Source organism: Pollicipes pollicipes, unplaced genomic scaffold (genome assembly GCF_011947565.3).
Source record: "Pollicipes pollicipes isolate AB1234 unplaced genomic scaffold, Ppol_2.1 Scaffold_4295;HRSCAF=5057_pilon_pilon_pilon, whole genome shotgun sequence".
Classification (NCBI taxonomy): Eukaryota; Metazoa; Arthropoda; class Thecostraca; order Pollicipedomorpha; family Pollicipedidae; genus Pollicipes; species Pollicipes pollicipes.
The window spans coordinates 14,767,411-14,795,118 of record NW_023596461.1 but is presented as its reverse complement, the minus strand read 5'-3'; the positions used below and the strand labels follow the sequence as shown (position 1 = coordinate 14,795,118).

General features: G+C 51.0%; 3 protein-coding genes across 3 annotated transcripts; all 3 read right to left on the bottom strand.

Moving 5' to 3' along the window:
- Positions 1 to 4,553: 4,553 nt before the first annotated feature.
- LOC119097205 (dimethyladenosine transferase 1, mitochondrial) lies at positions 4,554 to 8,323 on the bottom strand. The gene is made up of 5 exons (XM_037220260.1): positions 8,297 to 8,323; positions 7,598 to 7,772; positions 6,755 to 6,930; positions 5,845 to 6,090; positions 4,554 to 5,443 (listed from the first exon to the last, which is right to left on the bottom strand). Exons 1-5 carry the CDS (start codon positions 8,321 to 8,323, stop codon positions 5,201 to 5,203), a joined length of 867 nt encoding a protein of 288 aa, XP_037076155.1. The 3' UTR covers positions 4,554 to 5,200.
- Ccdc56 (Coiled-coil domain containing 56) lies at positions 7,836 to 11,125 on the bottom strand. The gene is made up of 3 exons (XM_037220631.1): positions 10,972 to 11,125; positions 8,866 to 8,986; positions 7,836 to 8,479 (listed from the first exon to the last, which is right to left on the bottom strand). The coding sequence occupies exons 2-3, from the start codon at positions 8,982 to 8,984 to the stop codon at positions 8,323 to 8,325; spliced, it is 276 nt and encodes a 91-aa protein (XP_037076526.1). The 5' UTR covers positions 8,985 to 8,986; positions 10,972 to 11,125; the 3' UTR covers positions 7,836 to 8,322.
- Positions 11,126 to 13,849: 2,724 nt separating this feature from the next.
- Positions 13,850 to 27,334, bottom strand: LOC119097046 (putative transporter slc-17.2). Its single transcript, XM_037220067.1, has 11 exons — positions 27,271 to 27,334; positions 24,242 to 24,417; positions 21,103 to 21,203; positions 20,587 to 20,716; positions 19,879 to 20,062; positions 18,106 to 18,242; positions 17,690 to 17,839; positions 16,847 to 16,979; positions 16,240 to 16,359; positions 14,968 to 15,092; positions 13,850 to 14,119 (listed from the first exon to the last, which is right to left on the bottom strand). Exons 1-11 carry the CDS (start codon positions 27,323 to 27,325, stop codon positions 13,934 to 13,936), a joined length of 1,497 nt encoding a protein of 498 aa, XP_037075962.1. The 5' UTR covers positions 27,326 to 27,334; the 3' UTR covers positions 13,850 to 13,933.
- Between the last annotated feature and the right edge of the window lie 374 nt (positions 27,335 to 27,708).

The window sequence follows — 27,708 nt, the reverse complement described above, 5'->3', positions numbered from 1 at the left end:
GTCCACCCATCTGCTTTGCATTGCCGAGAAATAACGTTAGATATCAGCCATTGGAACAAAAAAGACGTCAAGCCACTTGCATGGCAGAGATAAATGGGCCAGCTTCAAATTACCAGCGCATGTTACAGCTGCCCCACCCATATATATGGGTGGGGCAGCTGTACTACTCAACCAATAACACTCCCCACCAATAGGTGCGGAGTGTTACTGATGAATTGTCCGGAGTGTTGATAATGTCAACATTTCCGAAACAGGTCTCGAACGGACATGGTCAATATATTCCTCACTGTTGTGGTCAATATATTCCTCACTGTTGTGGTCAATATATTCCTCACTGTTGTGGTCAATATATTCCTCACTGTTGTGGTCAATATATTTTATTACGACCAGGCAAGCGGGCTAGTACTTCTCCGAACCAGAAACACCTCACCTGACAGAACAGTCATGCAAGTCCTTTAAGTGGAAACACAAAAAAGTCAGGCGCATTAAAAAATGCGTTATGAAGGCAGCTGACACGTCTTCCCCTGCTGTACGAAATGTGATCTTGTATACTTCTGTGATCCATCGGGATTTTTTCTAGCGTCTTCAAAATTACTACGTTTGTCCACGTTTGTCTGTGTATCAAGTGATGATCTTATGATCATGACCTGTATGATCATGATCTATAACGTGATGATCTTATGATCCTGGTTTGTCTATCTAATGATGATCGTGTTCTGTATTTCTAGTAACGATCTTATGGTCATGATCGGTCTATCACGTTATGATCTAATGGCCCTGGCCTGTCTATCAAGCGGTTATTTCATAATCCTAGTCCGCCTACCAAGTGATGACCTGATCTATCAAGTAATGACTGATCTATCAAGTAATGATCTGAGCTATCAAATGATGCTCTGATCTATCAGGTGATGATATGATCTATCAAGTGATGATCCGATCTATCAAGCAATGATCTGAGCAATCAAATGATGATCTGATCTATCAAGTGATGACAGGCAGCTGGCCCACTCCGGGGCCATATTCGGGTGATTCAGGTCAGCCCAGCTTATTACCGAGGCCGGGCCAGTCCCGGTCCCACCACCCCACACCTGAAGTCAGACCACTGGCTGAGAGTGGAGCGCTGGAGCGGAACGCGTCAGCGCTAGCGAGCCGCCGCTCCATTCTGCCCGGCTGATTGATTCCGGAGTGACGCTGGGCGTTCATTATATGAGGAACGGCGAACAATGAACAAATATTGAAGTGGCCAAGCAGCGAGGAATGCCGCTGGCGCGGCGTACGTGAGGCCTCATGACACCAATACCGCATCTGCCAGATGCGCTGAATGTCAATGAGTCTGGTCCATGGGACCGGCTATTTCGTGGCGGCTTGGTGTAACGTCCATGCATATGCATGACCATGTGGGCATGTCGTGGTAAAGGGTAAAAATCCTTTCCACAGATCTCCGCTCACGAATATAACAAAACCATTCATGACCTTAAATTCACGACTGTTGTCGAGCATTATTGATCAATATCGCCCATCCACTTGGATTTCGTTTACCACACATTGATAATCTATCTATTCGGGAGGTGCAAAATGACCCTAGAAGTCGACGCACCCTAAAACCCAAATCATCATTATCTACTCGGGACATATACGGAGGTACCGTTCCGAACAGTAGTTCCCACATGGGTTTTGGTAAACTGAAAATTGATGTTTGAAGAGAAGACCATGTGTTATTCTCCAGTTGTTATGTAAAGCATTAGACATCGCTAAGCTTGAGTTGAAAACGGAACTCTTGATATGCCCAATGTCATGGTACGTCGTCAGATTTGTCACGAGGCCATAGCATCGATGAATGAAACCACAAAAATATATCATTTGAATGGCCAAAACTTTTTCGCGCCATGGCACGTTCACCGATGTCATTTTGCGTCGACTTTGGATACTTTGCTACAAGTTTGGGCCGCATATTATAGGCGTACATCGCGACCTTCAGACAACACTCGGGGCTTTAACCACCGGTGGCCGTTGCTCGGACGGATCTAAGAATTACGCGGCTTTCTTTAGGGCATATGCTTCCCCATAATTCTACTTTCCGATTTGTTGAAAACATGAAGGTTTAAATTTGAGATTATGTGGTAGTTCTGTCGTGGGATATCCCCACAGCAGGATTACATGGACGTAAGAGAGGGAAGAGAGCATCAGCGCCCAAAACTTTGCGAAATATTTAACCGGTGCAGCGAAAACAAGGCCGGATGTATTTTTAACTACTGACACGAACTGGCTCCCATGCTTTTCATTGGAACACATGAGGTGAGGAAGTCCACTGGGTGGTGTTCTAAATCAGGAAAAATGTAAAATTTGAGCGAGACAGTGATAGGTCCTGGGTTTGTTGCATTATGTATATCGAAAATTCAATCTTCCCTGCGTTAGCTCACCAAACAGAGAGGGGGGGGGGGGGAGGGAAGGGAGACAGCTTTTGCACCAGGGCGCTGCATGATGCGTCGCTCGGTTCAAAGCATTCTCTACCTGGCTGACGTGTGCCTGAGAGTGGCATCGACCTCATTGTCAAACCACGTGGAGCGCCATCTGGCGGCAGATATGGAACATAACACGTACAGATGCGCCTCAAAGCAAACAAAGGTACTTACTCGGGACTCGCATAACACTGTGAGCCTGATAACTCTCGGGTTCCTTCGTTTGGTTACCTGTTAACCGATAGCACCAGCAGTGAGTAACCCTCCCCCTCCCCCCCCCCCGCAGACTGTGTGACAATTGTTCAGCGGGGCGGCTTCAAGAAAATTGACTGGTAACGGTAACTAGTAGTGATACTGGAAGCCTAATGCTGTCTTAAAACCTTTGGCTGGAGTGCTCACGTGTGGTCGAGACAGGAGCAGCGGCCATTGCCTTACTGGTGGACGCTCAACGTCGCTTTGAGCACGCCCTCGGACGCAAATTACCCACTCGCGACACGCAGATGGCGGACACGTACCACTCATTCCCGACGCCTAAATGGTGGGCACAAAACCACCCACTCCTGACGACCAGGTGGTGGACGCAAACCATCCACTCCTGACGCCCAGATGGTGGGCGCAAAACCACCCACTGCTGACGCCCAGGTGGTGGGCGCGAACCATCCACTCCTGACGCCCAGATGGTGGGCACAAAATCGCCTACTCCTGACGCCCAGATGGTGGGCACAAACCACCCACTCTTGACGCCCAGATGGTGGGCGCAAACCACCCACTCTTGACGCCCAGATGGTGGGCGCAAACCACCCACTCTTGACGCCCAGATGGTGGGCACAAAACCCCCCACTCCTGACGCCCAAATAGTGGATGCAAACTAACCACTCCCGATGTCCAATCAGTAGACAAAAAAAAAAACACCCACGCCCGACACCCATATGGTGTCCACTCCTGACAGCTAGATGGTGGTCGCAAACTACTCTCTCCCAACACCCACTAGGCGGACACACACCGCCGACTCTCAACATCCAGTGGGTGGACACAACCGCCTCCTCTCAACAACCAGTCGGCGGACACATACCGCTCCCCCTCAGCGCCACGCGTCGCTGCGGTCGGCGTCCAATCCGCGCCATTCTGTTGGGATTTGGAGCCAGAAAGCTACATCTGCCGCGGCCAGCAACCATTGCAGGGCCTACGCCGGACCACACTCGGGCATTACGAAGCGGAAGGAGGCCGGGCAGACCGGAAGCGGCACGTCCGCCCTCTGCGAACCCGGCCCTGGCGTCGGAAGCACCGCCGCACGGCCTCACGACGACCGCGAGCGCTGTGCGGCTGACTCCGCGCGAGGGCAGAGAAAACGTCAGTGTTTATCTGATGCAGTGGCATGGGAATGAATATGGCACTTGCGGAGCTGGTGGAAACGTTTCTCTTAATGCGGTTGGTGCCAACGTTTCTTTAAACACGGGCGGTGTAACCGTTCCTTCTTAACGTCATTGGTGTACACGCTGCCCTGTTTTGAAAGATCTTTGGAAGCAAGCTGGCGTTCATTCCACCCCTGGTATATGCATCTGAAGCATGCAACGCTTGGGATCTAAGCCGATCTTGACCACAAAAGAACTGCTCACCCGATGCATTATCGAACAGGTTGGCGCTGAGTGGGTACTTCATCTATGAATGTCCCTGTTCGCTGTCAATGCCAGACATTGAAACACGAAATGGTTCCATCAGTTAACGACTATCAACGAATGCTCTTTTAAGACTAAACCAACACATTACTTGATGCCAGACGGCTTAATGACCATGTGGGCGCTGATAGGGCGGAACTGGTTAAGGAACGCCGATCGATGCCACGCCTGAGGGCCTCGTTCCTTTTCATCCGGCTTGTAATATCATGGTCAGCGGCACTAGGCCGCATCTGATGTGACAGTGGGCCGCCGGCCAGCGCCTGAACGAGCGTCATATGTCCGCAACCCAATGGGATAGGCGGATATACACAACATCCCGGGAGGTACAGGGTGGTCGAATCGGTGCTCGTTACATCGCCGGCTTGGAGTCACGACAGCACCAAAGCCTCAAAGCGAGCTGCGGCGGGGGAAAAGATAGTCTTGGTATACTCATGTATTCCATCCATCGAGTTCACTGCAGGCAGTCCGGAGAAGCCTCGAAAATGCTCTGTAAATGAGACAGCAAATATTTCGGGGCTGACCAGACCTGCTGACAAGACACGCGCGTCTCAAGTTCATGGCGCGCACCTTCTCAGCAAAGCCTCAGTTGCTGCGAGCAGCATTAACGTGTCCAGACGAAAACCTGAAGCACCGTGGACAACACATTCTCAGCTGAAAGCTGTGACTTTGGCTCAAAACCGCGCTTGTTCGCTCGCCGCCAGCTGGTGTTCTCCCATTAACAGGATCAAACTGGTACTATCACAACGAGTACAGCATGGCGAAAAACTTTCGATTCATCACTTCACCATGACCCCGCAACCCCTAACGCTTCGTAGTTGCGCAAGCCACAGGGTCATCGCCGAACTTACCGAAGAGGTGACGTCGGTGCATCAACCACCAGCCAGGCATTCGACTCTCTCAACACAGCCAACGAATATACCTGGCGGCAACAAAGCCCAGCCGACTGTCCGAGCCGACACGGGCGCACTGGCCGCCCACCAGCGTCATCCGTCCAAACTACAACAGCGCCGTCTGCCGAAACGACAGCGGCGTCACGCCCGATACTAGACCCCTCAGCTGACAAGACTACAGCAGCGCCGCCTCGCAGGCGAGCTCGGCGCCGCCCTCCTTGCCGTGCTGGCGGTACTCGTACTCGGCGAGCGGCGGGTGCAGGCGGCACAGGTCCGTGTACGCCTGGCAGACGCGGCCCACCTCCTCCACCGTCAGCTGGTACGGCCGGCAGGTGGCGTCCAGGTCGGCCAGGCGCAGCGTGTCCAGCGCCAGCTGGCTGCGCGCCGGCTCCGGGTACAGGATCTGCACGCCGCGCAGCTGCCGACACAGGAGCACACCGTTCACGTACGCACGCGCGCGCCTGACGGCAGCTGCCGCCGGCCTGAACGGCGCAGGTCTCCGCTCAAGCCCACACGCTCGGTACGACTGCGGTCGGTGCTAGGCGGCCAGGACGACCACAGCACCAGCAGTCGGACAAGCTGGTGGCTGGCTGATGCCGTCCGGTCCTGTCACTTCTAACTACCCCGGCTGTCAAGCGATATCCTCGACAATTCCGCAAAATCTGTGCCATCAAACAAAAGACAGACATGTGACCTGACTTTCCACAGATGTGACATGAATATTCCACACGGTGTCGTTCAACACCCCTCCCCGCACGATATCCGACTCCTCCCCAGAAGCGGCTGTGTTGCTGACCGCGGCCACCCGGTCCCACTCACGATCGTCTTCTGGCGCATGTGGAAGAGGCAGCGGGCCACCTTCTCCACGGTGCGGAAGGGCAGCGGGATGCGCGGCTGGCGCAGCGGCGTCAGCACCACGGCGGCCGCGTCCACGCGCGGCCGCGGCGTGAACACGTGGCCGCCGATGGTGAAGCGGTACTGCACGTGGCAGAAGGCCTGCGCCACCACCGACAGCCGGCAGCGCTGCTCGTCGCCGGCCTCGGCCGCCATCCGCTCGCCCACCTCCTGCCGGCGCACGACGTGGCCCGGCGCGGTGACGCTCCGGACTGACGAGCGCGGCACCTGCCGGGCTTTGTGGCGTCTTGCCACCGGACGGGTAAGCCGCCGCTGCTGCGACACTGAGCCACCGGTGACGAGAACGGTGTCGGGTCTGGCGGGAGGGTCTCTGACTCACGGGCGCGACGTCACTACTGACAGACAGCGCCAAACCACACGTCGTATCCGAGAGCTCAAGCCAGAGCTGACGGTCGCACTGACATGTCTCGCAGTGCAAGGCATGCCACTGCAAACCACTGGCCACATGGGGATCGGGGCCAGATTGGGGCCAGGGATCACAGCCCAGATTGGGGCGACACCCAGCCTCAGACAGAGCCTCGGCTGACATACAGAGGAGCAGCCAACCACGCTCTGTTGAAAGAGGTTATCGACGCAACCAGTCATCGGTGGACCTAAACGTTCATCAGGACACTTTATAGTACCTGGCCTGCACCCTTCAATTCCTGCCGCTGAACGCACCACCCTCCCACCTCTCCTCCTCTCTCCAGGAGAGAGTGGGTAGCATCTGGCCTGCACCCTCCAATGCCTACCACCAAAAGCGCCATCCTCCCACCTCCCCTCCTCTCTCCATGGGAGGGAGGGGGAGGGGGAGGGATCGCCCGCCGCTACGCACCTTCTGAAAGGTGAGCGCCATCCGCACGCGGCCCGTGCGCCAGGCGCCCTCGCGGCGGGAGATGTCGCGCAGCCAGCGCACCACTAGCGGGGTGCTGATGCTGAACGGCAGGTTGCCGATGATGTAGGCCGACGTGCAGGGCTGCTCCCACGGCGTCGGCTCCACGGGGAACGTCGCTGCACGAACAAAGATCACACCGGGTCAAGGGTGGCGGCCGCCGGCGTCGGCTGATCCCACGGTATGGTCAGAATTGATGACACGACCACCTGAACGTAAATATACAGACATATTATCAGATCGCCCTCGTGTAATGCTGCAAAAAATCTAGCACTGCATGCCTCAAAAAGCCGACGCGTCCTAACATAAAAAACCATTTGAAGTGTTAGTGATCGGGACTCCGACCTTAAAAACACCAGATCTTAGACACCTACAACTTAGAATAATGAACGAATGCTACCTTTGTCAACTGCTCCCCGGCGTGACCTCCAACAAACAACAAACAAATCACCAGCTGGGGTGAAAGGTGGCTGCACAGCATGCGCCGCACATTCCTTTGCATCGCTCCCACACAAAATCAATGCATGCCATCCAGGCTGACTTTTTAAGAACAGATCTCCACGGCGTCTCGAGCCCGGTGAGCAGCCACCGCCGGAGCCCAGCTGAGCGACAGTTAAGTAGAGAAGCGTGTTTCTTCCAGCGGTCCTCGGGAGCTTTACCCACCGACAGGTGATGCACTGGTGAACGCAAATTATCGTACTTGTCGTCAGCAGCGACATGATTCCCACCCCGATCGCTGAAATCATACGGCACAGCCTTCTCCCCTCTCCCTGCCGAACCACTGACCTGACATGTCGTATCGCAGCACGTCACCGGCGACAATATTGACCGGGCAGGGGGCGGCCGCCTCTCGCAGCATCAGCAGCGCCGGCAGGAAGCGCGTGTCCTTCTCCACGAGCGTGAGCGAGGCCGGCCGCTGCGCCAGCACGGCGCGGGTGACGCTGCCCGGGCCGGGCCCCACCTCACACACGTGCGCGTCGCGCAGCGGGCCGGCGGCACGTGCCAGACGGCTGCACGTGCCGCCGTCCAGCAGGAAGTTCTGCGACAGCTGCTGCACGGCGCGCAGCCGGTACAGGCGCAGCAGATCGCGCACGGACGGCAGCGGCGGCAGCCGCGGCGCTGCCATGGCGACGGAGACGCGGCGACGGTCGGCAGCGCTGATTGGCTGATTCGGGCCGGAGCAGTCCGCAGCGCACCTCCGAGAGGAGCGACCACAGCCCAGAGCTCGAGTGCCCTCCGAGGGCGCTCCCCGACACCAACAGCCCGCAACTTACGCCGGAAAACGCAGTGCTCCACGAAAATGAATCAACCGTCCACCCGTTAAAGGCGTCGGGACAATATTCCACACCACACGGTTTAGCCACTGAGGTCCGTCAGCAGCGCAACAGTGCCCACTTCGCGCAATCCTTTAACGCTGACTCTCGCAATCCTGATCTCACATAAGCTCACACCGGCGTACTTAGTCCCCGAACGAAGCCTTCTAGCGTTGCGCTCGGTTTGCCGTGAATGCATCAGGCCTGCTTGCTCTTCTGCTGACGGACCTCCTCATCCAGCACGTCCAGGAAGGTCTCCTGCCTCACGGCGTACATCGAGTAGGCGTAGATGCCCAGCATGGCGGCACTGATCAGGCCAGCAGTCACCTTAGCGTTCTTGCGCATACGGGTCAGCCTGGCGACGACGCGACACGCAGCTCAGAGTTAGCACTGCAAGAGTGGAGGTCGGTTCACCTAACGAAATGACGTACGAGTGAAGGGCCGCCAAGTGTGCACGTTAGCCCTTGAATGGAGCTTCAACTACTTTCATCAGAAAATATTTTCAATCAAATGTGTATGGTACATGTGCTGCAACAATGCATGTTTTTATGAGAATTTGGATTAGTTCCTAGTGTATGCCACCATTTTGGTGCCAAGAGATGCTTCAAATACAATTAAAGTATCTCTGTCTAAGTTTGTTCACGATTATGAAAGACAGTCTGTGTTTCTGATCACAATGGTTCTAATCCACCTATTGTAAGGGGAAATGCAATATTTAGCCAGTGATGCCAGAGCTCCTACCTTTGCAAGCGAGTCTTATTCATCACATCCACTTCATCCATCAGCTGTCTAGTTCTCTTGTCAATGCTTCCCCCTTGCTTCTCAAAATCCACTTTTGGCATTTCGTTTCCATCCGCCATAGCTAGAATAAGGCCACCAGAACTATTAAGCATTGGAGATGGGCTGCTTAGATAATTGACACAAGGCAACAATGGGCCGGGGGGGGGTGGGGGGGGGGGGGGCTATAAATCTCCAGCATTCAGAAATTCATCCAGCCATGTCCAAGATGTAACTATAAATTCAAGCATCAAGAATCCTGGCTATCTGGCAGCCCCCATACACAATCAATTTGTTGGCACTAATCAGTTGCCCTTTGACCCTGCACCCAAATGCATGCATCTGACATGGGGGGGGGGGCATTTATCACTCTGAAGGTATGGTATCACCCTTGCTTAGGTGCCGAGTTGACCCATGCCCAGTTTGATGCTGATTGGCCAATTTTCAGCAAGGTGGAAGACAATGGCCAATGTGCCCCAAGCCAGGGGTGTAACAGCATGGAAAAATATTGACATCCTTGCCACCTGAGTGGCAGAATATTAAAACACCGCAACTTATCATGTATCCATGAGCACTGATTCTTCTCATGTGTGGGAAGAGGCAAATTTAAATATATATCATACCCACCTGCTGTATAGCAGTGGTGGGGAAACAGCCTACACAAAGGGAGGTCAGGGGAAAACACAATCATTGAGCCACCATTTTTTTTTCATAAAATGTGAAATGGCTCATTTGACAGTTGTGACTAAATGCTTCATTTCATAGCTTTGTAACTGAATAGTATATATTAACCATGTGACTGTGGACAACATGTTTATTGCTAACCAGTCAGGTAAAATCATCCATCATTCAAAAACACTTTTGCAGTTGCAGCAATGACATATGACTGAGGTACAAACATACTTTGTTGCTGGATCCACTCTGGCGATGAAAATAAGGATCAGTGACCAACAACACCATAGAGCATGAGAAAAAATTGAGCTCATCAGAATGAAACCAGACATTTATGTGCAAGCAACACTTTTTCCTCCAGTGTCTGATGGGCAGAGTGTCAGTGTCTCCATTTGTCATTACTGTCTCCTTTTATCATTAATCCAAAATGATGTATACAATCTAAATAAAAGTTGTTATTATATGAAAATGATCTCTGTTCCTTTTCATGAAAATAGGGCCAATATCCAAATACTCCTTAACCTTCATGAAAATAATTACAAAATATAGGCAATACAGCAACCTTTAAAAATTAAGATACTAGATCAAAACAGCCTCTGATTTGTCATAAATTGGCTTTTATGCCACCCCAACTCATCCTTTACAAGATTTCATTGTGGATTTCTGATCCTGGAAGTGCTACATTGTGTACTCACAAGCAAGCTGAATAGCATCTTCATGAGGTTTACAGGGTTTAGTATGCCAAACAATCAGCTGATACATGCATCAAATCATGAGTTGCTCCCCATTACATTCAATATTGTTCCTACAACCTCTTCCTTAAGCCAGCAAGCATTCAACAAGTTTTTACTTCAGCACTATCCCATCAGAACAGGACTACCTGACAATACTGATGAATGTCAATCTTTATGGTTTGATCTGAACCATGGATTCCAGGAGTCAGAGCTTATCCTGAGCAGTGTTTATTGCATGAACTCTGACCTCATCACCAGATCAACAAATGACCGTCACTGTACAATCGTAAGACCAAAGTTTAATTCACTGAAATGCTTGGCATGGTCTTCCTTGTCCTATTACCTCATGTACCCCTGAGCAGCTGATCCCATGGGCTGAGGGTCATCCAAGTCAGAGCAATTAGCAGGAGCCTAAACAGAGTGAAGATGTCCACCCTCCCAAAATGGGCACTTTCATCAGCTGACCTGAAGGGGCACACAAGCTGACTTAGACTATGGCGAACCCTAGCACAAAAACATGACTATCATAGTGCTTATTTGAAGAAGTCGATGAAATACTTATGGAAATACAATGTTGGTGACCGAAGAGAAAATAAAATTTGTTCTTTGGCCAGCCCAATTCATCTAACTTAGGCTAAGATTGGGCATTCAAAGAGGGACTCACCTGAAAGCCTTCCAAAATATCGCAGCAAAATATGATACAAAAACCGGTGCAACGAGCTCGACGACTTGTTTCAGTGCCTGTGATGCGCCCAATGCGTTGACACGCGTAATACAATGTCTTGCGTCGACACGGCTGCGGTCAACGCACTTTATGCAACCCGTTTGTAATGGACTCCGATGAGCCGAAAATGCCGCAGCCAGGTATGTCTTCATTAATTCACTGTTACAAGACATCTGAGGGACTCATCTAGGTTGATTTGGCTTCAGCAGAAATTATTTGTATCTTAACTCAAGGGAAAACTTAAGGAGCATCCACATGATTTAATCAATATCTTTCATTCTTTGTTTCCGATGCAAAATTCAAAAGGGTGGTGGTGTGTGTGTTGTGGTTTGAAATGCCACTTGTACAAGATTATGTATTCATAGTTTTCTGTTCCTCTAAGAACAATGAAATTATACAAATTTCCATCACACTAAATAAAGTGATGGACAAATGTAATGTGACTGAAGGCAATGACAAATCGACGCCAACAGCGTCGCCTGTTCTTGAAGAAGACGACACAAATGATTTCCGCAAGCGAAGCAGCGGGAACCATTTGTATTGCTCGCTCCCTCGCTGAAGATATGTTTTGATTTTGTAGGGCACTTCCCACCGGTCGCGATTCAGTGCTCACGTAGCGCTTCTGCAGTCAGCATTTCGTTCTTGGTGTATGGCGTGGGCACGGCTGCACACGGCATCAAAGCTCAGCTGGTTCGGAATCATGACGGCAGGCGGCGGCACCATGGTGTCGGTCACGCCGGCTAGAGGGCCGGCGCCCGTCGCCGAGCGGCGATGTAACTCCGGAGCAGGTGTTCCAGGTGCTTCAGCTGGATGATGCACGTCCGCGATGGGGAGATAAACTTCCCATTCGGGCGTGAGATCGATGTAAGCCGTGGGGATTTTGCCGGCTAGTCGAGGCACTCAACACCGTGGCCTCACGGGCGTGTTCCCAGGGGAGTGGGATGAGCGTGAGAGGAACTATGCGACCTTTCATGGTGGGCTCCTTTATTTTGTCCTGCTGCACGGTCTCAAATTGCGGCGAATTAGCTGGTTGACCGCTACAACTGCTTGCAAACAACTTTGGAGCCGCGCTGGCCTGTTTGGCGAGTGCAAATTAAGGGGAGGAGATTAGCAACCGGTAAAACAATTGCAGAGATTGGTTTCAGTCGGTTAGGCGTTTTTTAGCTCGCACATTTTCCGTTCGCAGTGTACTGAGGAGGGATGCCGTGCGGTTAGCGCTGAACAACTATAACGGGACCGCTCACTCAATTCGTGTGGCAGATGGAGCAAATGGGGTTAAAACTGAACCACGATGCTTTGGTCAGGGCCGTTGGATAGTCTAAATGTTGCGGTAGATGGCTGGCGCAGCGCGCCGGCTGCCGACATGATAATTTCACAATGTGGTTCATTCTGCAAAGTTAGAATAAGATTTGCGTACCACCGTATTTTTTAACAACCCATGCCAGTTTTTGTGTTTTCCCTAGAAGTTTTGCTGCATGGATTGTGCGAACCAATTTTTTTTTACTTGTTCGGCAGTTTTGTGTAACATGAGCATGTGCTAGTTAATCTACATCAAATTAATCGTAAATTGACGTTAAAAGCGATATCTAAGGACCACTCGGATCGCTTTCGGTTGAAGCCATATCTGCTGCGCTTGAGACCGACTGAAGGAAGGCAGTATTCTTCGCTTTCCCTATAATTTTGGTGTCGCTACGGATCGGAAAGAGTTGACTTTTATCGTGATCTTCGGACAGCAAGCATTCACACGCATTGCGCCGTTGGTCGCACATCGCCATCTGCCAAAAATTTGACACGATTTTAATCAACCTATCACAATGTCCAGCAGCCGGAGAGTACCATCGTTTTCGCTCGAGTGTGTACGAATTGTTGTATGCATCGGCACACTTGGCCAATGCGACCGTCATTGCTCTTTTCCGCCAAACGGCCTCGTAGTTGTCTGTTCCGATAGCTCGGGTGGTTAGAGCGTCTGTCTTCCGATCCACCCACCAGTGACGGGGTGGGTTCGGTTCGTTTTAGGCGCATGCCTTTTGTCCTCGACAGGTATGGACTGTGGTAGTGGCAGCGGTCGCGCTTAAGGTCAGGTCACTGTCAGTGGGAAGGTCGGACCGCGCCAAGCATCGCGGCACGTTAGACTTTCGTCACCAAATCCTGACGTCGGCCTAGGGTTTCAAGAGTCAGGTGACATCGGCGGGAAGGTCGGACCGTGCCAAGCATCGCGGCACGTTAGACTTTCGTCACCAGATCCTGACGTTGGCCTGGCGTTTCAAGAGTCAGGTGACGTTAGTGGGAAGGTCGGACCGTGCCAAGCATCGCGGCACGTTAGACTTTCGTCACCAAATCCTGATGTGGGCCTGGGGTTTCAAGATCGAACGATGAGGTCCAGGTCTCACACAACAAGCACTGATAAGCAATAGCTCTTATCCTAAAAAGATCACTCAAAAGCTTTGGATGAAATATTCTAAAAATACCTGGGCGCGTGTTCCACCCGACCTTTACACCCTTTTCGTGGTTTGAAAATGTTCCGGCTCGCATGCAAACGTAATGGGGAAGGCAATGTACTTAAACTTTTGGAATTGCGCTGGGTAATGATTCCTAGCCGAATTTCTCGCCCGGACGTACCATGAAACAGCACGAAGAATATTTTAAGGAACTGCTTTACTTGTTACTCAGTACTGCAGAAAGCTGCGATCAGTGGTTGTTAAGATAAACCCTTGTTAAAAGCGTGATCGCTGGTCTCGACCTCACCATGTCACAAAGTTTTTTTCGTTATACAGCTTTTCCGAAGTAATTTTTCCGTCGGACCATGTCTTCCATTGTAATGAATACTGAACGCATATATTCAGAGAAAATTCAATATATAAAAAGTACAGGAGTGCTTCCAGGAGATAAACACCGTATGTGGCTATGCCACCTCTTCCAAAGCTACGGTGATGGCAGCGCAGTGATGCTGTTCCGCGATGTCCTGTGAGTTCTCCAACTGTGCGAAGGGCTGCACCTCCGACCTCCACAGGCGGCCGATGAGAACGCTGAGCAGAACCATCTGGGTGATGGCGATGGCGAAGAACCAGCACCACTCCCGCAGAGTGCCCTGCAACGAGTTCATAGGAGTGCTGTCTACTGTTGCGAGTATCATTGTGAATATCTGTGCATTGTGTGCGGGTTTGCAGTGGCTCGGCGAGGTCATTACATTCCAGTGAGCACTGCACACCGGCGGAGGGGGCGGGATAATTCGTTGCACGTGGCGCGGTTTGTGACCACAACGTGTCAAGGTCCGAGCGCAGAACCGGTATGGTGCTTGGTGCTTAGGGGACGCCGACAAGCGCGTCTTTTTTGTGCTGAACTTGAAAGCTTGGACGTTATATACCATGTGTGGGAATGCAGCTGCCCATGCCATCGATTCGAAACTCATGACAATGCTGCGAGAGCATGGAGCGCTGTCTCTGTGTTTGTGTTTTTGTGTGTTGAACATAAACAGAATCCTGGTCAGTGTCAGGTACTAATGAGGCATGTGACTGGGACAAGCCGAATGATGACAGCGATAAGTATATCACCATGCTGGGATATGACGTCATTACCGAGACAAATGGAGCTGGACACTTTTGTGTGTCATAAAGACTTGTCAGGGACTGTTTAAGACTGAAAAACATCTTTGGATTTACGCTTTCCTTGACTGTCATGGAAGTACTCACAACTGGCCGGTATTGTTGGAGAAAACGAGGAATGTACTTCAGTACATGCTTAATTCCGCTCCTCGGTGAAAGCTCCATCTTGCGGTGCTTTGCTCCGAGTCAGCCGTTATGCATGCCATCTATGCTATTAACTGCTGCACCCGACATCGTCTCAACATTCCACCTACGCGCACTGTGCGTCCTCTGGTCGTTGGGCCCAGCTGTCCTGCCTCGGGGTCGAGCGGCAGAGCAGGACTGATCGACTCACATTCGGCGTCATGGCGGCCGCGATCAGAGGCGCCAGGAAGCCGGTGGAGTTGCCGAAGGAGGAGGCGATGCCCCAGATGAAGCCGATGTACTGCGGAGCGATTTCGGCGGCCGCCGACACCGGACCTAGAAAGCCAGTGTCGTGTGACGGGGAGCTGTGACAGTCAGCACCCGACTGAGGGCATCAGTGGTACGGGACCTGTGACAGTCAACACCGGACCGAGAGCATCAGTGGTGCGGGACCTACGACAGCCGACACCGGACTGAGAACATCAGTGGTACGGGACCTGTGACATTCGACACCGGACTGAGAGCAGCGTTGTTACGGGAGCTGTGACAGGGAGCTGTGACTGTCGACAGCGGACTGAGAGCATCAGTGGTACGGGACCTGTGACAGTCAACCCCGGACTGAGAGCAGCGTTGTTACGGGAGCTGTGGCAGGGAGCTGTGACTGCCGACCCCGGACTGAGAGCATCAGTGGTACGGGACCTGTGACAGTCAACCCCGGACTGAGAGCAGCGTTGTTACGGGAGCTGTGGCAGGGAGCTGTGACTGTCGACCCCGGACTGAGAGCATCAGTGGTACGGGACCTGTGACATTCGACACCGGACTGAGAGCAGCGTTGTTACGGGAGCTGTGACAGTCGACCCCGGACCGGGTAGGTGTGACAGTGAACACGGACACTTACCTACTCCCACTGACTTACAGGGAGCTGTGGTATCCTGGGCCACCACGGTGGTTCCAAACTTTGATCTGATACACCCACCCAATCGTCTTGTCAGGGATCCATGGCAACCATGTCGGTGGCACTTGGGAGAGACGTAACGTATCGCGAGGCTGTACAGGGACCCGTTTCCTAAGCAGCCTGCGTCGCGCGACGCGTAAAAACGTGGTAGGGATGGCGTTGCCAGTCGACACCAGCTCTCAGGTCTGCCGATCCGAGCTAAAATCTCGCGCGAATAGAAGTACACCTTACAAGTCCCATCGCGATGTACGCGTGATGTGTAATAATGCTGACTAGCTGACAGTGATCCTAAGAATACAACCTGTCGATGCTGTAACATTATCATTGCCCGAAACCTCAGGATAATCTGCGCAGATCAGCCTCACTATGCGTATCAGATTGATGATGACCACTTAGAAGTAAAAGATCATTTTGCTGCATAATCCTAGCTGTTGTTAAGTGCCTCATCTCAGGACACTAGATTCGACAACTACGCAAGACACAGGGTATCAAGAAGACATCGTAGAGCGCATTGCTAGATGTTGCTACCGGCAGAGATCACGATGCTGGAGAATCCCTGGGCCAGGGACATCAGGACGACGCTGAGGTATCGCTGGGTGGATGGCAGCACAATGACGGCGATCATGCAGGCAGCCGGCACGAGCAGTCCTGCGGAACCGGAAGGCATGGTCAGTAGCAGCCTCAGGATGTCGAGCAGACCAACGAGGACTCAGACAAGTTGAGCAATATGCAAGGATTGTATCACCGTTGTATGTATGTTTGGCAATGCCTAAATGCCTGCCGATTGTAAACGCCTGTCCTCCATGGCACTGAATGATGTGTACAGCTTCGTCGCCAGTGAGGTTTTACGACGTGCTCCACTGCTGACACGATATGGCGTCGCCTGCCTCTCACCCTGGCAGCAAGGGCGGGCGCGGTAGGATTCTATCCCGTGCTTCTGATTTTACAGACGCGCAGCTTAACCACTTCACTACCGGTTCCAACATATTGCTTGTTTCGACTTGCATGATATAACGTACTTATGTAAAGCCAAGCAGCGCAGCGTTCGCAACAATTAGCGCGCTAGCTCATTGAATTAAAGAGCCTACTAGCTCAGGCGCCCCCAAAATTGTAGGCTTTTTAGATGCGGGCTTACCAATCGAAGACATTATTTTGCGTGAGTTCGTAGTGCTCACGCCCTTGTTGACGTGAATGTACTCATACGCCTTTCCTCCAGCAATGATCAGAAGACCCATGGACAGGCTTGGTAGGGCCGACACGAAACCATTCTGAAACGACCCGACGTGGTTAAAATCGCAAGCAAAATCAATCGTAACACTTCTTCCGGCGTATGCCACGGCACCTTGCGTGCAGGAGGGCAATTTTGCAGAAAGAGGTGGGGTGCCCGACGTGGTTAAAATCGCAAGCAAAATCAATCGTAATACTTCTTCCGGCGTATGCCACGGCACCTTGCGTGCAGGAGGGCAATTTTGCAGAAAGAGGTGGGGTGCTCAACAGTAAAAAAAACACGCAAACTACACCCAAAATTTACAAACTACTTTTTCCGGATATGGCCCAATTTATTCTCAAAGTTTTGGGGACTGGAGCCCGTACTTCAAATGAACAGAATACTGCACCCTGCTAGCGAACGTGCTCAGGCACGAGTGCGTGAGAGCGGTTGTTAAGACGCAAATTTCGCGCGTTTAAATTTTAATCGCCGTCTATTCTTCCCATCCAACGCCATAGGCTCAACGCTGATAAGCTGATAAGTTGTCATGTAATAGTCAGTCGACGTGCATGAATTTTCATCGCACTTATGCGAATGTGTGGCTGTTTATTGCATTTGTATCTGGCACATGACTTCGCTTCATGGTTTGCGTTCGTTCCTAGGTGACTCTCAACGAAAGGCTGACGTCAGGTATGATGTAGCGCAACCCGCATTTCCTTCACATCTCCACGACTTAAGCAGATGTACGACAGTGGTCTGTTGCTAGCTCACCTCCATTATGTCGAAGTCAAAACCTTCCTTCATGAAGGTTGGCAACGTGATGCTGAGAGTCGCATAGAACCAGCTGGTAACGAAGTAACTGAGCATGATGATCCACACTTGCAGATTGCGCAAGAGCACCCAGATTGAAACTGGCTTCGTCTGGAGACAAAGAGAAGTTCAGTTAACCTAAACGTCCAATGTCATTTCTAGAGTTATAACCTTTAAGAAACAAGTATCATACTTGGAAAGTGTCCTGACGTCATGCATACTCAGAAAGACAGCGCTTTCTCGACCCATCACAAGTGAGTTCACCCCTACGTTGCCGCTGCCGTGAATTAAGAGCTCGCGGGATAACAACAAGAGCACGTGCGACTCTGACACAGCAAACGCTGCTCAGGGTGCTGGCTGTGGTGGCAGATACTAACCGGCGCCTTGGCCGATGTCTGCACGTGCGCCTGCGACATCAGGCACTTCTTCTCCGCCTCGCTGATGAATCGGTGGTGCTCTGGCGACTCGGTCAGCACGAAACAGGCGACCAGCGCCCACATGGCGGAGGCCATCGCTGCCCGTGCGGCGCGCTAGGTCAGACAGTGAGCATACGCTAGGTACTACTAAGTAGCGTCAGGTCAGATTCGTGGCACATGTGTCACAGCCGTATGGTAGGCAGCAGGCCGGTTCGTGGACAAAACTAAGTAATTAATGCCCTTTTGGATGCTTTATTATCCAAACTTATGGGCCCTTGCTAAATTGCTCAAAATCATTTATAAGAGTGATCGTTGGCTATCGTTTTCTAGGCGCTTTTGGGTAGTTTCCATCCAACATGAAGCGTAAGCATGAATCGATTAACGATGATTCGAAAACATCATTTTCACGCTTCCGTACGCTGTTTCACCACAGGAATGTTCGTATGTCTTTACACCTAATGAATCCATTTCCCTACCTCTACTGTGAAGACTTACGGACACTTATTCGCAACACCGTCTATTAAATGGAGCGTAACTGAACCACCATCTTCGATTTTCCGTCTGCTAAGGTCCACAGATCGGTTCTAAACGCGTTTAAACGGAACACCGGAAAGTCAACTTCACAGAAAATCAGTTGGAAGTAAATGGGGAGAGGGCCGCTGCCTACAAATTTTTCGGCTTCGGTTTGATCTGCCCTGCACCAGATGTCACGTGTGCCTCGAATACCTACTGCCTGGAACACACTTCAATTTATTTAAAAAGGGGAAGCTGGTTTAGAAAAGGTCTTTGCTTCAGTAGGTACGAAAGGCTGCCGAAAAGTGTATTCAAGCTGGTTTTGTTTCTCTCGAACCGATGATAGCCCAAGCATAGCCCAAGTCAGAAACTTGGCACACCAGCGATTACAGAATGGTTGGTGGCCTAACAGCCATGGTGTGTCTATATTACCCCTAACTGGCATGTTTCTAGGGACGGCAGTGTTCAACACGAAATATTCACTCGATGTTAATGCATAACGATCTGAAATGACCACTAAAACATGGGTTAAAGGTGACAAACGCGCGATTCCGATAAGACTTCGTTGGTACTGGTAACTAGTGACAATACTTGTGATTGCCTCAAAAACGGTAGTACATCAACTGAAAACGGCCTAAAACGCGTCCATGTCGCACTCCTGCGCATATGCACCCAAGGTATACGTTCCGCCCCGTCCCACCACTGCAGACACCGCCAGCGCAGATTGGGGTGGCCTGGGGCAAGTGTAGTGGCAGCGGTCACACTGAAGGTCAAGTCGGGCCAGGTCAAGGGCCGGCACCGGCTGCTCTGAGTAGTGTGGCAGGCTAAGCCTTCGCTGCCAAGTTTTGCCGTTGACCCGGCATTTCACGATCGGACAGTGAGGTCAGAGCTCACGGTGACCCCACTGTCGATCCCAATCCGGACTCCAAATTGACACTGAAAAGCCTTTTCCTTAAGCCCGAAGGATTTCTCCGTGGAATGGTCTATACCGACACCTTATTTTTTCGGCATGCGTTTTGAATAGCCCCGCCAGTAAAAAAAAGCGAATGCGTTGGGTCTGGATAAGTGGTGCGACCTTCTCATGCACAGGATTTATTGTTCTGTGCATTGGGACAAGAGATAGCATAATCGTGACAAGAATGCGGCGCATGTCACATTTTAACAAAAAACATGGTTCAAGGCAATGAGGGCCGTGCAACGTCGTGTTCCAGTCCCGCTTACCACAGACATAGAAGACCACCGGCCACCCTCCGAGCCCGTGGGACTGACAGAGCGCGCTGGTCACCGGGAAGGCGGCGGCGCTGCCCAGGTATAGCCCACTCCAGGCTATGGAGAACAGCAGCGCAAACTCGCCGGCCGCAGACCAGTTGCGGAGAATCACGTTGAAACCCGAAAAGAACGGCGACTGAAACGGGGGCGAGGATCAGCCATCAGATGAAGACAGCTGAACGAGGGAAGGCATGCAGCAACCGGGTGGAAGTCGAGATGTACTAATGTTTACGCTGCTGCGGGCGTTTGTCCGCTTCAAACGGACAAGTGACAAAACCATGACAGTGGGAAGGACCTTCGCCTTGTGATACACTAACAGCACCAACTGCAGCAAAGCACGCAAAACAAGACAGAATGTGGTCATTCAACGGAAGCAGATTTTATTTTTGTTAGTTGAATGAAGAAGAGGGAAGATGCCGCAAACTAGTCTGCCATATGATATTCTTATTTTGCAAGGCAATGACATTTCATGCAATCTTCGTTGCATGCCATACCGTTACTGCTGGCTCGTAAAGCAAGCAAACAGGACTAACCCGGGCTGTAGCAAAGCACATCTGTTTATCCGCTTCAAATGTCCAGTATATCTGGTGCGAGGATGTGCGAATCTGGTGACAGAAACGTATTAGGGTTCAGATGCAGCGTTATCACTCCGATGCTCACCGTTACCACGCCCTGGATCACTCTGAGAATGACGAAGCTAGCTGGCCACAGCCGCGTCGCCTCTGGCATCAGCGCCAGCAGCAGGGCCTGGGAGAGCGCGCTGCAGATTACGACTCTGTGGCTGGGGTACCTGGCAACGCGAAGGCGCAGGGCTGAAACGCCTGGCGAGAAACATTATACGTGATACCGGACGACAGGTGTTACTCGACGGCCCCATGCATTTGATGTATCGCGCCCGTCTGAAAATGAATCAAAAGCGGGTGAAAGCAGCAAGTGACGGAGCTGTCAGCTCCAGCTATTCAACACCAGTGTGTGTAAGGATGCACCGGTTCCATTTCCTTTTCACAATTGCTATTGTCTGTGACAAAACATCACCGGCGGGAATTTCTCTGAAGTGAGGAAGTGCAGCGGCGGCTCCGGGGGCGCTGAGAGTCAGCGGGCGTCCCAGCGCAGACAGATGTCAGCGTCGAGACGTCAGCGCACCTGTCAAAACCCATCATCTGTCAAACAGCTCACCTATCAGCCACCCAGCCGCCGACAACCAGCGTCGCTACGTAGCCGTAGAAGTAGGCGGACAGCACCAGGCCCTGGAACTGCTTGCTCCACGCAAACTCTCCCTGCAACAGTGTCATAACGGTTGACCGAACCGCTGGTACAGTCGCCGTTTTCGAGTGATCGTTCAGGCGGAGACTGTCCTCTCGTGGTGGGGTGCGCGGTCACAGTCCTCTCGTTCCCACTGACCTCTGACCCGGCGCGTGTTCACTGACCGGGCACAGCCGTCACGAGCCCGCCGAAACTTGCAGCGGCCTCACGTAGCTGGGATCGGCGGACACAGTATTCACGTGACGAAGATTCACTGCCTTGAGGTGACTGTGACATACCAACGGTTACAGTTTCACTAGCACATGCCCCGTGCTCACGTGTTCACTGGCACATCTCCATGCTTACGTGTACACCGGCGCATGTTCCGTACTCACGTGTTCTCTGGCACATGTTCCGTGGTCACGTGTTTTCTGGCGCGGCAACTGTTCTCACTTATCCATTGATATGACAAACGGGAGATGAGCGCTGTCCTCACAAGTTCATTAACACTGGTACGGCCTTAGTCCTCACGTGGTTAGTAACAGAAGCAGTGCTGCTCACGGCGTTGCAAGCAAAGAAATGTAAGGGCATTTGTAGAAAAAGTGCAAGCAAGAAACCACGCTCCAATTTACGCATCCTGTGCTTCCTTACCCACGCGAGAGTGATGTACCACTCTGGATGACCGCCTCCATTGGAGCAGTTCAGTAGCAAGTACACTCTTAAGACACACTTGATTTGAAAATAATATGAATGAGCCTGGCTTTGTTGTCGCATGAATTCGCACCATCCTAGTTACTTTTGAGGGAAGTGTCAGGGATAATCATGGTACAATGCCCGCAGCAGACCGTGGCGCCGGCGCTGCGTTAAGGAGGGTGTGACCTCCACTGTCGGCCCGCTAACGCTGAGAGGCCCCAGAGTCGTTGCACGCCCTGTAAGCCCTCTACAAAATAGCTGGTTTTAAGACGGATTATGAAGCAAAGCTTTAAAAACTGCATAGAACGTTTTCAGCGTTTATGGTCTAGCTACAGAACATTCATCGGCGGTTTTCGGCTGAAAATTTTTTGAGATTATTAACAAGTATGTAAAAACGCATGGTTTGGCAAAACTGTGGTCGGCTGGCTACAACCAAACCATGCTTTCATGCACAGGTATGGTACCATATCTCATACTATGACTTTGTAAAACTAAAAAAACAAAAAAAAAACATTCGGTGACATTTCTGCCGCAGACGCGATGTGAGGAACTCTTACATTCTGGCCACGTCCCTGTTCATAGTTACGCAGCATTTACAGAACCCACATACTCAAACACACCAACGACGAACGATCCTTGAATTAAATGATCCTCAAAGTTCGCCTTGTTTCACACAGCACCGATGTACCAACATTCTCGACCGATTTACACAGCTGCCCAACTAAACTCACAAAAGGCGTTCATTTCTTGCAGAACATGGGCTCTAAACAGATATTTCTGAACTCCTTGTTCTAATTTTGTCACCCTTAAGTACTTTACTATCATTGTCGGTGTTTTGCAAGGTCAGATCAACCAAGGGCAGGGTAGGTCCAACTTTGACTTTTGTGACTAGATTTAACCTTTAGTTCTAAGTTTTTACAATCAAAAGCAATAGGTTACAAGCCCTTACAATTTAAGCCCAAATTGCGGACATCTTTCAGCGTTTAAGACCTTGCTAGCGCTGCTCTCCCATCGATGTGGCTTGTTTATTTCTTAATAAAGCCCGATAGGCTAATGCAATGCAAACCTAAAATTTCACACACACACCCTGACGCATCACAGGTCACATGTTTCGAGATGCCCACCAGCAGATGCATACAGCTTGCTCGATACGCTCTGACTCATATCAACAATTGCGCTTGTGCTTGAATGGTGTTTTTAATTTGTCTGCATCATGTGTCAGAATACGGTAAGATCAGGTCAGGTCAGGTCACCTGTCTCACTCGGGGTGATATATATATATATATATATATATATATATATATATATATAATATATCGTTTATATATATATATATATCTATATATACATAGATGTCAGAGAGAGAGAGACAGAGAGAGAGAGAGAGAGAGAGAGAGAGAGAGAGAGAGAGAGAGAGAGAGAGAGAGAGATATATATATATATCTCTCTCTCTCTCCTCTCTCTCTCTCTCTCTCTCTCTCTCTCTCTCCTCTCTCTCTCTCTCTCTCTCTCTCTCTCTCTCTCTCTCTCTCTCTCTACACAACTGAAGTTTTTCAAGTTTTACATAACCCTTTGCATTGTCGCAGCAAGCGTGGGCCCTGAGGTGGCAGAATGCATTTTTGGGGGGCTACCCTTCCCAATATGACCTGCTTCGACACGTTACAGGTCAAATTCGCCAGTTTTTCAGTCACATTTGTCTGTTAACAAATATCTACCGGCCTTCTGGGCCAATTTATATCTTTCATAAGCCTCCTGTAAGGGTAAAAATGGTTTAAGAACACGCCTACTACTCATGTGCAGGTGAATGATTTCCCGCAAACTAGCGTTTCCAGTTCCTCGAGAGCATTTGGATCTGATGCCTTCAGGCTTACATACGAGCAGTCAGGGACTGTGTCTCCAGCCACTGGCATGCTACGTGTTCGCTGTGCATTTATCGCTTCGAGATACTGCTTCTTACGTAACTGGCCAGCCTTCAGTATGTGGCTTGTGAATAGCGTGTCCTCTAAACAAAGGGACATGAAGGTCACGGGACATCGACTCGTTTACTTCTGACAGAAATAAGCCTAGTCATGCTATGTTAACTGGTGGTAACCATTTATTGACACTTCACCTACCTCTCATGTTCTGACGCAGTGGCGATCGGCATGTGTTCACTGACACAGCAGCATGTGACGAGTGGTCACAGCCGCGGTCCAACTTATCACCTGGGAAAGCAACAGTAGGGCGCCCGGGACCAAGTCACCTCTATCATCCTTTGGGGTATGACGGCGGTCGGGTCAGGTCATCTGTTTCAACTGGCTCGATGTGACAGTGGTCAGCTCAGGTCACCCGTCTCACTTGGGCTGGCGTGACGCTGGCCAGGTCAGGGCACATCTCTCACCTGGCCTGCCGTGACGTTGACCGAGGCGGTGACGTTGTCCAGGGCCGGGTCGTCCGGCACGTTCCGCACCATGCACAGTACGGCAAGGCCGGTCTGCACTCGGCCCACCATGGCCACAGCGTTGCCCACCAGGCACATGAGCGTCACTAGCAGACGGCAGGAGGGCAGCAGACGGTCTGCCGGTCACAGAAACCAAAGTTGGAGCATCTGTCGGGTACAGCGTCTCCAGCTACATATTGAAATGAAAATGTACTCCGCGGCCAAGGTGCTGAACTGTTCTGAGAGAGCATTGTGAAAATGTACATTGAATATGTTGGACACACAAAGCTTGAGTTGCAATACAAACCTTATAAACGTGAAATTCTACCGGTCTCAACGAAAACGTTACAAAATGCATGTTTAAACATGTACGTATAGTATGCACGCTTTTTATGGGGTGGGCCCCGTCCTGATTCGACAGCCAGGATGCTTTGAATCTGATGTACCTATTTTTCATGAGTGGTCTCAAATTCGTCGCAGTCAGAACTGCTCTTCTACCTTTTGTTCATAATTTCCAAACGCGCCAGTGCTTATCTCAGCCGAGGAAAATTGAAGATGCAAATGAACTCGTTGTTTCATTTAAATAAACGTGCAGCCCAGACTTAGGTGAGTTGGGTCAGGCATTGGGTGTATTGGTCCCACACTTTCATTTCGAGAATGGAGCACGTCACGGTACGAGAACGAACAGTGCTGGACGATGCTAATCAACCTGTGAAGCAACACCGTTTGGTACAGTCCGAGACACGCGAAATCCGGGCATAAACAGCCAATCAACATTTTAATAGTTACTTCATATCCTATCATATAAAATATGTTACTTCAGCTACTATATACAATAGTTACTTCGTATCACTCATATCCTGTGCTAGATCGTAAGTTCAGTTTTGCCTATAACATGTCAATTGTTAGCAACTAAGCTTTTAGGCATTTCGAAGTCCTCTGTATAGAGGTTGATGATGGCGCTGTATTTGCTATAAGATTCACTTTTTTTCTTAAAGCACGTTGTGGTAAATAAAGCATACTGAAAACTTAGAAGTGCAATCACGCCTGTTGGCACTGGCGAACTTACGCGCTCAGGAACGACATTAGGCGTACATTGTACAAAGCCGACACCATGTCCCACTTCTCGCTGCGTCGAATGGCCGACAGATTAGGTTCGACGCTAGGCCCATTCAGTAGCCCTACTCCCTGGCTGAAGTCCCGGATATCCGATCAGATTAAAAATACCGAAACAATACATGCTGAGCGGAGCGCTCAAGATTATCTTAATCAGAACCAGAGGTGATGTTGTTCGGATGGCTGCAACGGCAACTACTAGAAGTATTATGCAAGCAAGCAACGCGGAAGCATCGTACATCGACATGCCTTGCTATAGATGTCGATGTCGCTGATGTGGTTTATGTCGTTTCCCAGGCTGCCTGAACATCTAAAGAGCTGATGATGCGAAATACACCAGTGATGATGCATCAAAGGCGGCAACGATCGAGCAACATTGCTGCATGCTCTTTTAAGAGGGACTGATACAGCGCCGCCACGTCGGTTGGCTCTATACCTCTGCAGTTAGCTTTAGGAGACACCTCAGGATTTCCGCTTTAGTTTTTAAACAACTTGGGACCGTCTTGAATCACGTGCTTTCTCGTTCATGTAACATAAATATGCAAAGCTGCAGGACCGCGGTGTCGGCACTGGCGGTACCGGGAGGGGGGGGGGGGGGAATAACTTAAAAAAGAGTCGAGGCATATCAATGTGGTGGATTCATCTCTTAATTAGACATAATAAAGTTAGAGACGTTTAACAACTTTTAAAAATCCTTGATTTTTGTATGCAAACCTCCTTTGCGTGAAAAATATTGGCCAGGACATGGTAAACATTTTTCATTCCATACCGTCGTACAATATTGCCCAATGCTTTTGGAATTGGCATGGTGGAATGTCCACTCTGGACTGCCTTCTAGGCAAGGGCGTACGCACGTACGTTAGTAGAAGTAGTAGTAGTAGTAGTAGAAGTAGTAGTAGTAGTAATAGTAGTAGTAGTAGTAGTAGTAGTAGTAGTAGTAGTAGTAGTAGTAGTAGTAGTAGTAATAGTAGCAGTGGTAGTAGCAGCAGTGGTAGCAGTAGCAGTAGAAGCAGTAGTAGTAGTAGTAGTAGTAGTAGTAGTAGAAGTAGTAGTGGTAGTAGTAGTAGCAGTAGTGGTAGTCGTAGTCGTAGCCGTAGTCGTAATAGTAGTAGTAGTAATAGTAATAATGGTAGTAGTAGAAGTAGTAGTAGTAGTGGTAGCAGCAGTAGATTAAGTAGTAGTAGTTGCACGCTCGTAGTAGTAGCCCCGGGGCAGGTGCCCCTCCCTCTTACCAAACGCATGTCATGTATTTATATGTCCGTGATTACGTGATGACACTTAATAACTCCAGGAGAGCGTGAGTCATGTTGAGCAGTGCTCCCTCTCCCCCTATCGTGAAATGCTGCGCGCGCCCCTGCCCCCACGTTCGGCTTCCCGACGTTGCTGTGACGCAATGTTTGTTTGAAGTCGCAAACATGCAGCTCAGGCCGCTGGACTTCACTCGGGGTCGCTTGTGAACTGATCCATCGGTTCGAGTCTAAGGTCCCAGGCAGGCCTCCAAGTGCCGACCAGGGATGTGGGATCAGCTTGTACGCACCGACTAGCAACAGCCACTGAGGCCATGCTAAACTCCATTGGGTGACAGCCACGACTTCCTGGGGTATGCTGCAAGCACAGTATAATATCATATATATATATATATATATATATATATATATATATATATATATATATATATTGCTGCAGTGATTTACTTACATGGATTCCGGGCTTGAGCGTTGCTTGAGCCGGATTCGACACCGACTTCAAGGACACAGTACTGTTCGGAGTCGTTTGCCGCAATGAGCCCGATTGAATTGCATGCGCAGTCGAATTCGAAGCGTGCCGCACCAGCCGCTGCTGGCGCAGCTGTGGCGCTGCTGGTCCGTACTCACGGCGGGGGCGGGGGACCTCTGGTCCGCTGTCTTGACGCGTGCCGTCCTGCGCCATCTCGGCGTACCGGCAGTCACACCGAGTCGGAGGCGGCTGCGCGCCAGACGGGCCGCGCTCTCGCAGCGCGGCGTGGTTTTGTGACGCTGCCCGTACGGTGTCAGCCCACGTCAGGGCGGCAGCTGAGAGGAGCAGTGGCCCGAGGCCGGCCGGCGTGGACTGGAGATGGGGTGCGAGATGAGGCCGGCCGGAGTGGACTAGGGATGGAGTGCTAGCTGAGGCCGGTCAGAGTGGACTGGGGGTTGAGCGCTAGTTGAGGCCGGCCGGAGTGGACTGGGGGTGGAGTGGCAAATGAAGCTGGCCGGAGTGGACTGGGGGTGGAATGCTAGCTGAGGCCGGCCGGAATGGACTAGGGGTGGAGTGGCAGCTAAGGCCGTCCGGAG

What these genes read in the sequence shown, in the direction of transcription:
- LOC119097205 (XM_037220260.1), bottom strand. Translation starts at nt 8,323, where the DNA reads ATGCATTCACGGCAAACCGAGCGCAAC. An exon ending in GCTGCGATACGACATGTCAG is followed by an intron (nt 6,931 to 7,597) that starts GTCAGTGGTTCG and finishes TTGTTCGTGCAG; the next exon opens with CGACGTTCCCCGTGGAGCCG. An exon ending in ACATGCGCCAGAAGACGATC is followed by an intron (nt 5,444 to 5,844) that starts GTGAGTGGGACC and finishes CTGTGTCGGCAG; the next exon opens with CTGCGCGGCGTGCAGATCCT.
- Ccdc56 (XM_037220631.1), bottom strand. Translation starts at nt 8,984, where the DNA reads ATGGCGGATGGAAACGAAATGCCAAAAGTGGATTTTGAGAAGCAAGGG. An exon ending in AATAAGACTCGCTTGCAAAG is followed by an intron (nt 8,480 to 8,865) that starts GTAGGAGCTCTG and finishes CGTCGTCGCCAG; the next exon opens with GCTGACCCGTATGCGCAAGA.
- LOC119097046 (XM_037220067.1), bottom strand. Translation starts at nt 27,325, where the DNA reads ATGGCGCAGGACGGCACGCGTCAAGACAGCGGACCAGAGGTCCCCCGC. An exon ending in AGACATCGGCCAAGGCGCCG is followed by an intron (nt 17,840 to 18,105) that starts GTTAGTATCTGC and finishes CTTTGTCTCCAG; the next exon opens with ACGAAGCCAGTTTCAATCTG. An exon ending in TTGACTTCGACATAATGGAG is followed by an intron (nt 16,980 to 17,689) that starts GTGAGCTAGCAA and finishes GGGTCGTTTCAG; the next exon opens with AATGGTTTCGTGTCGGCCCT.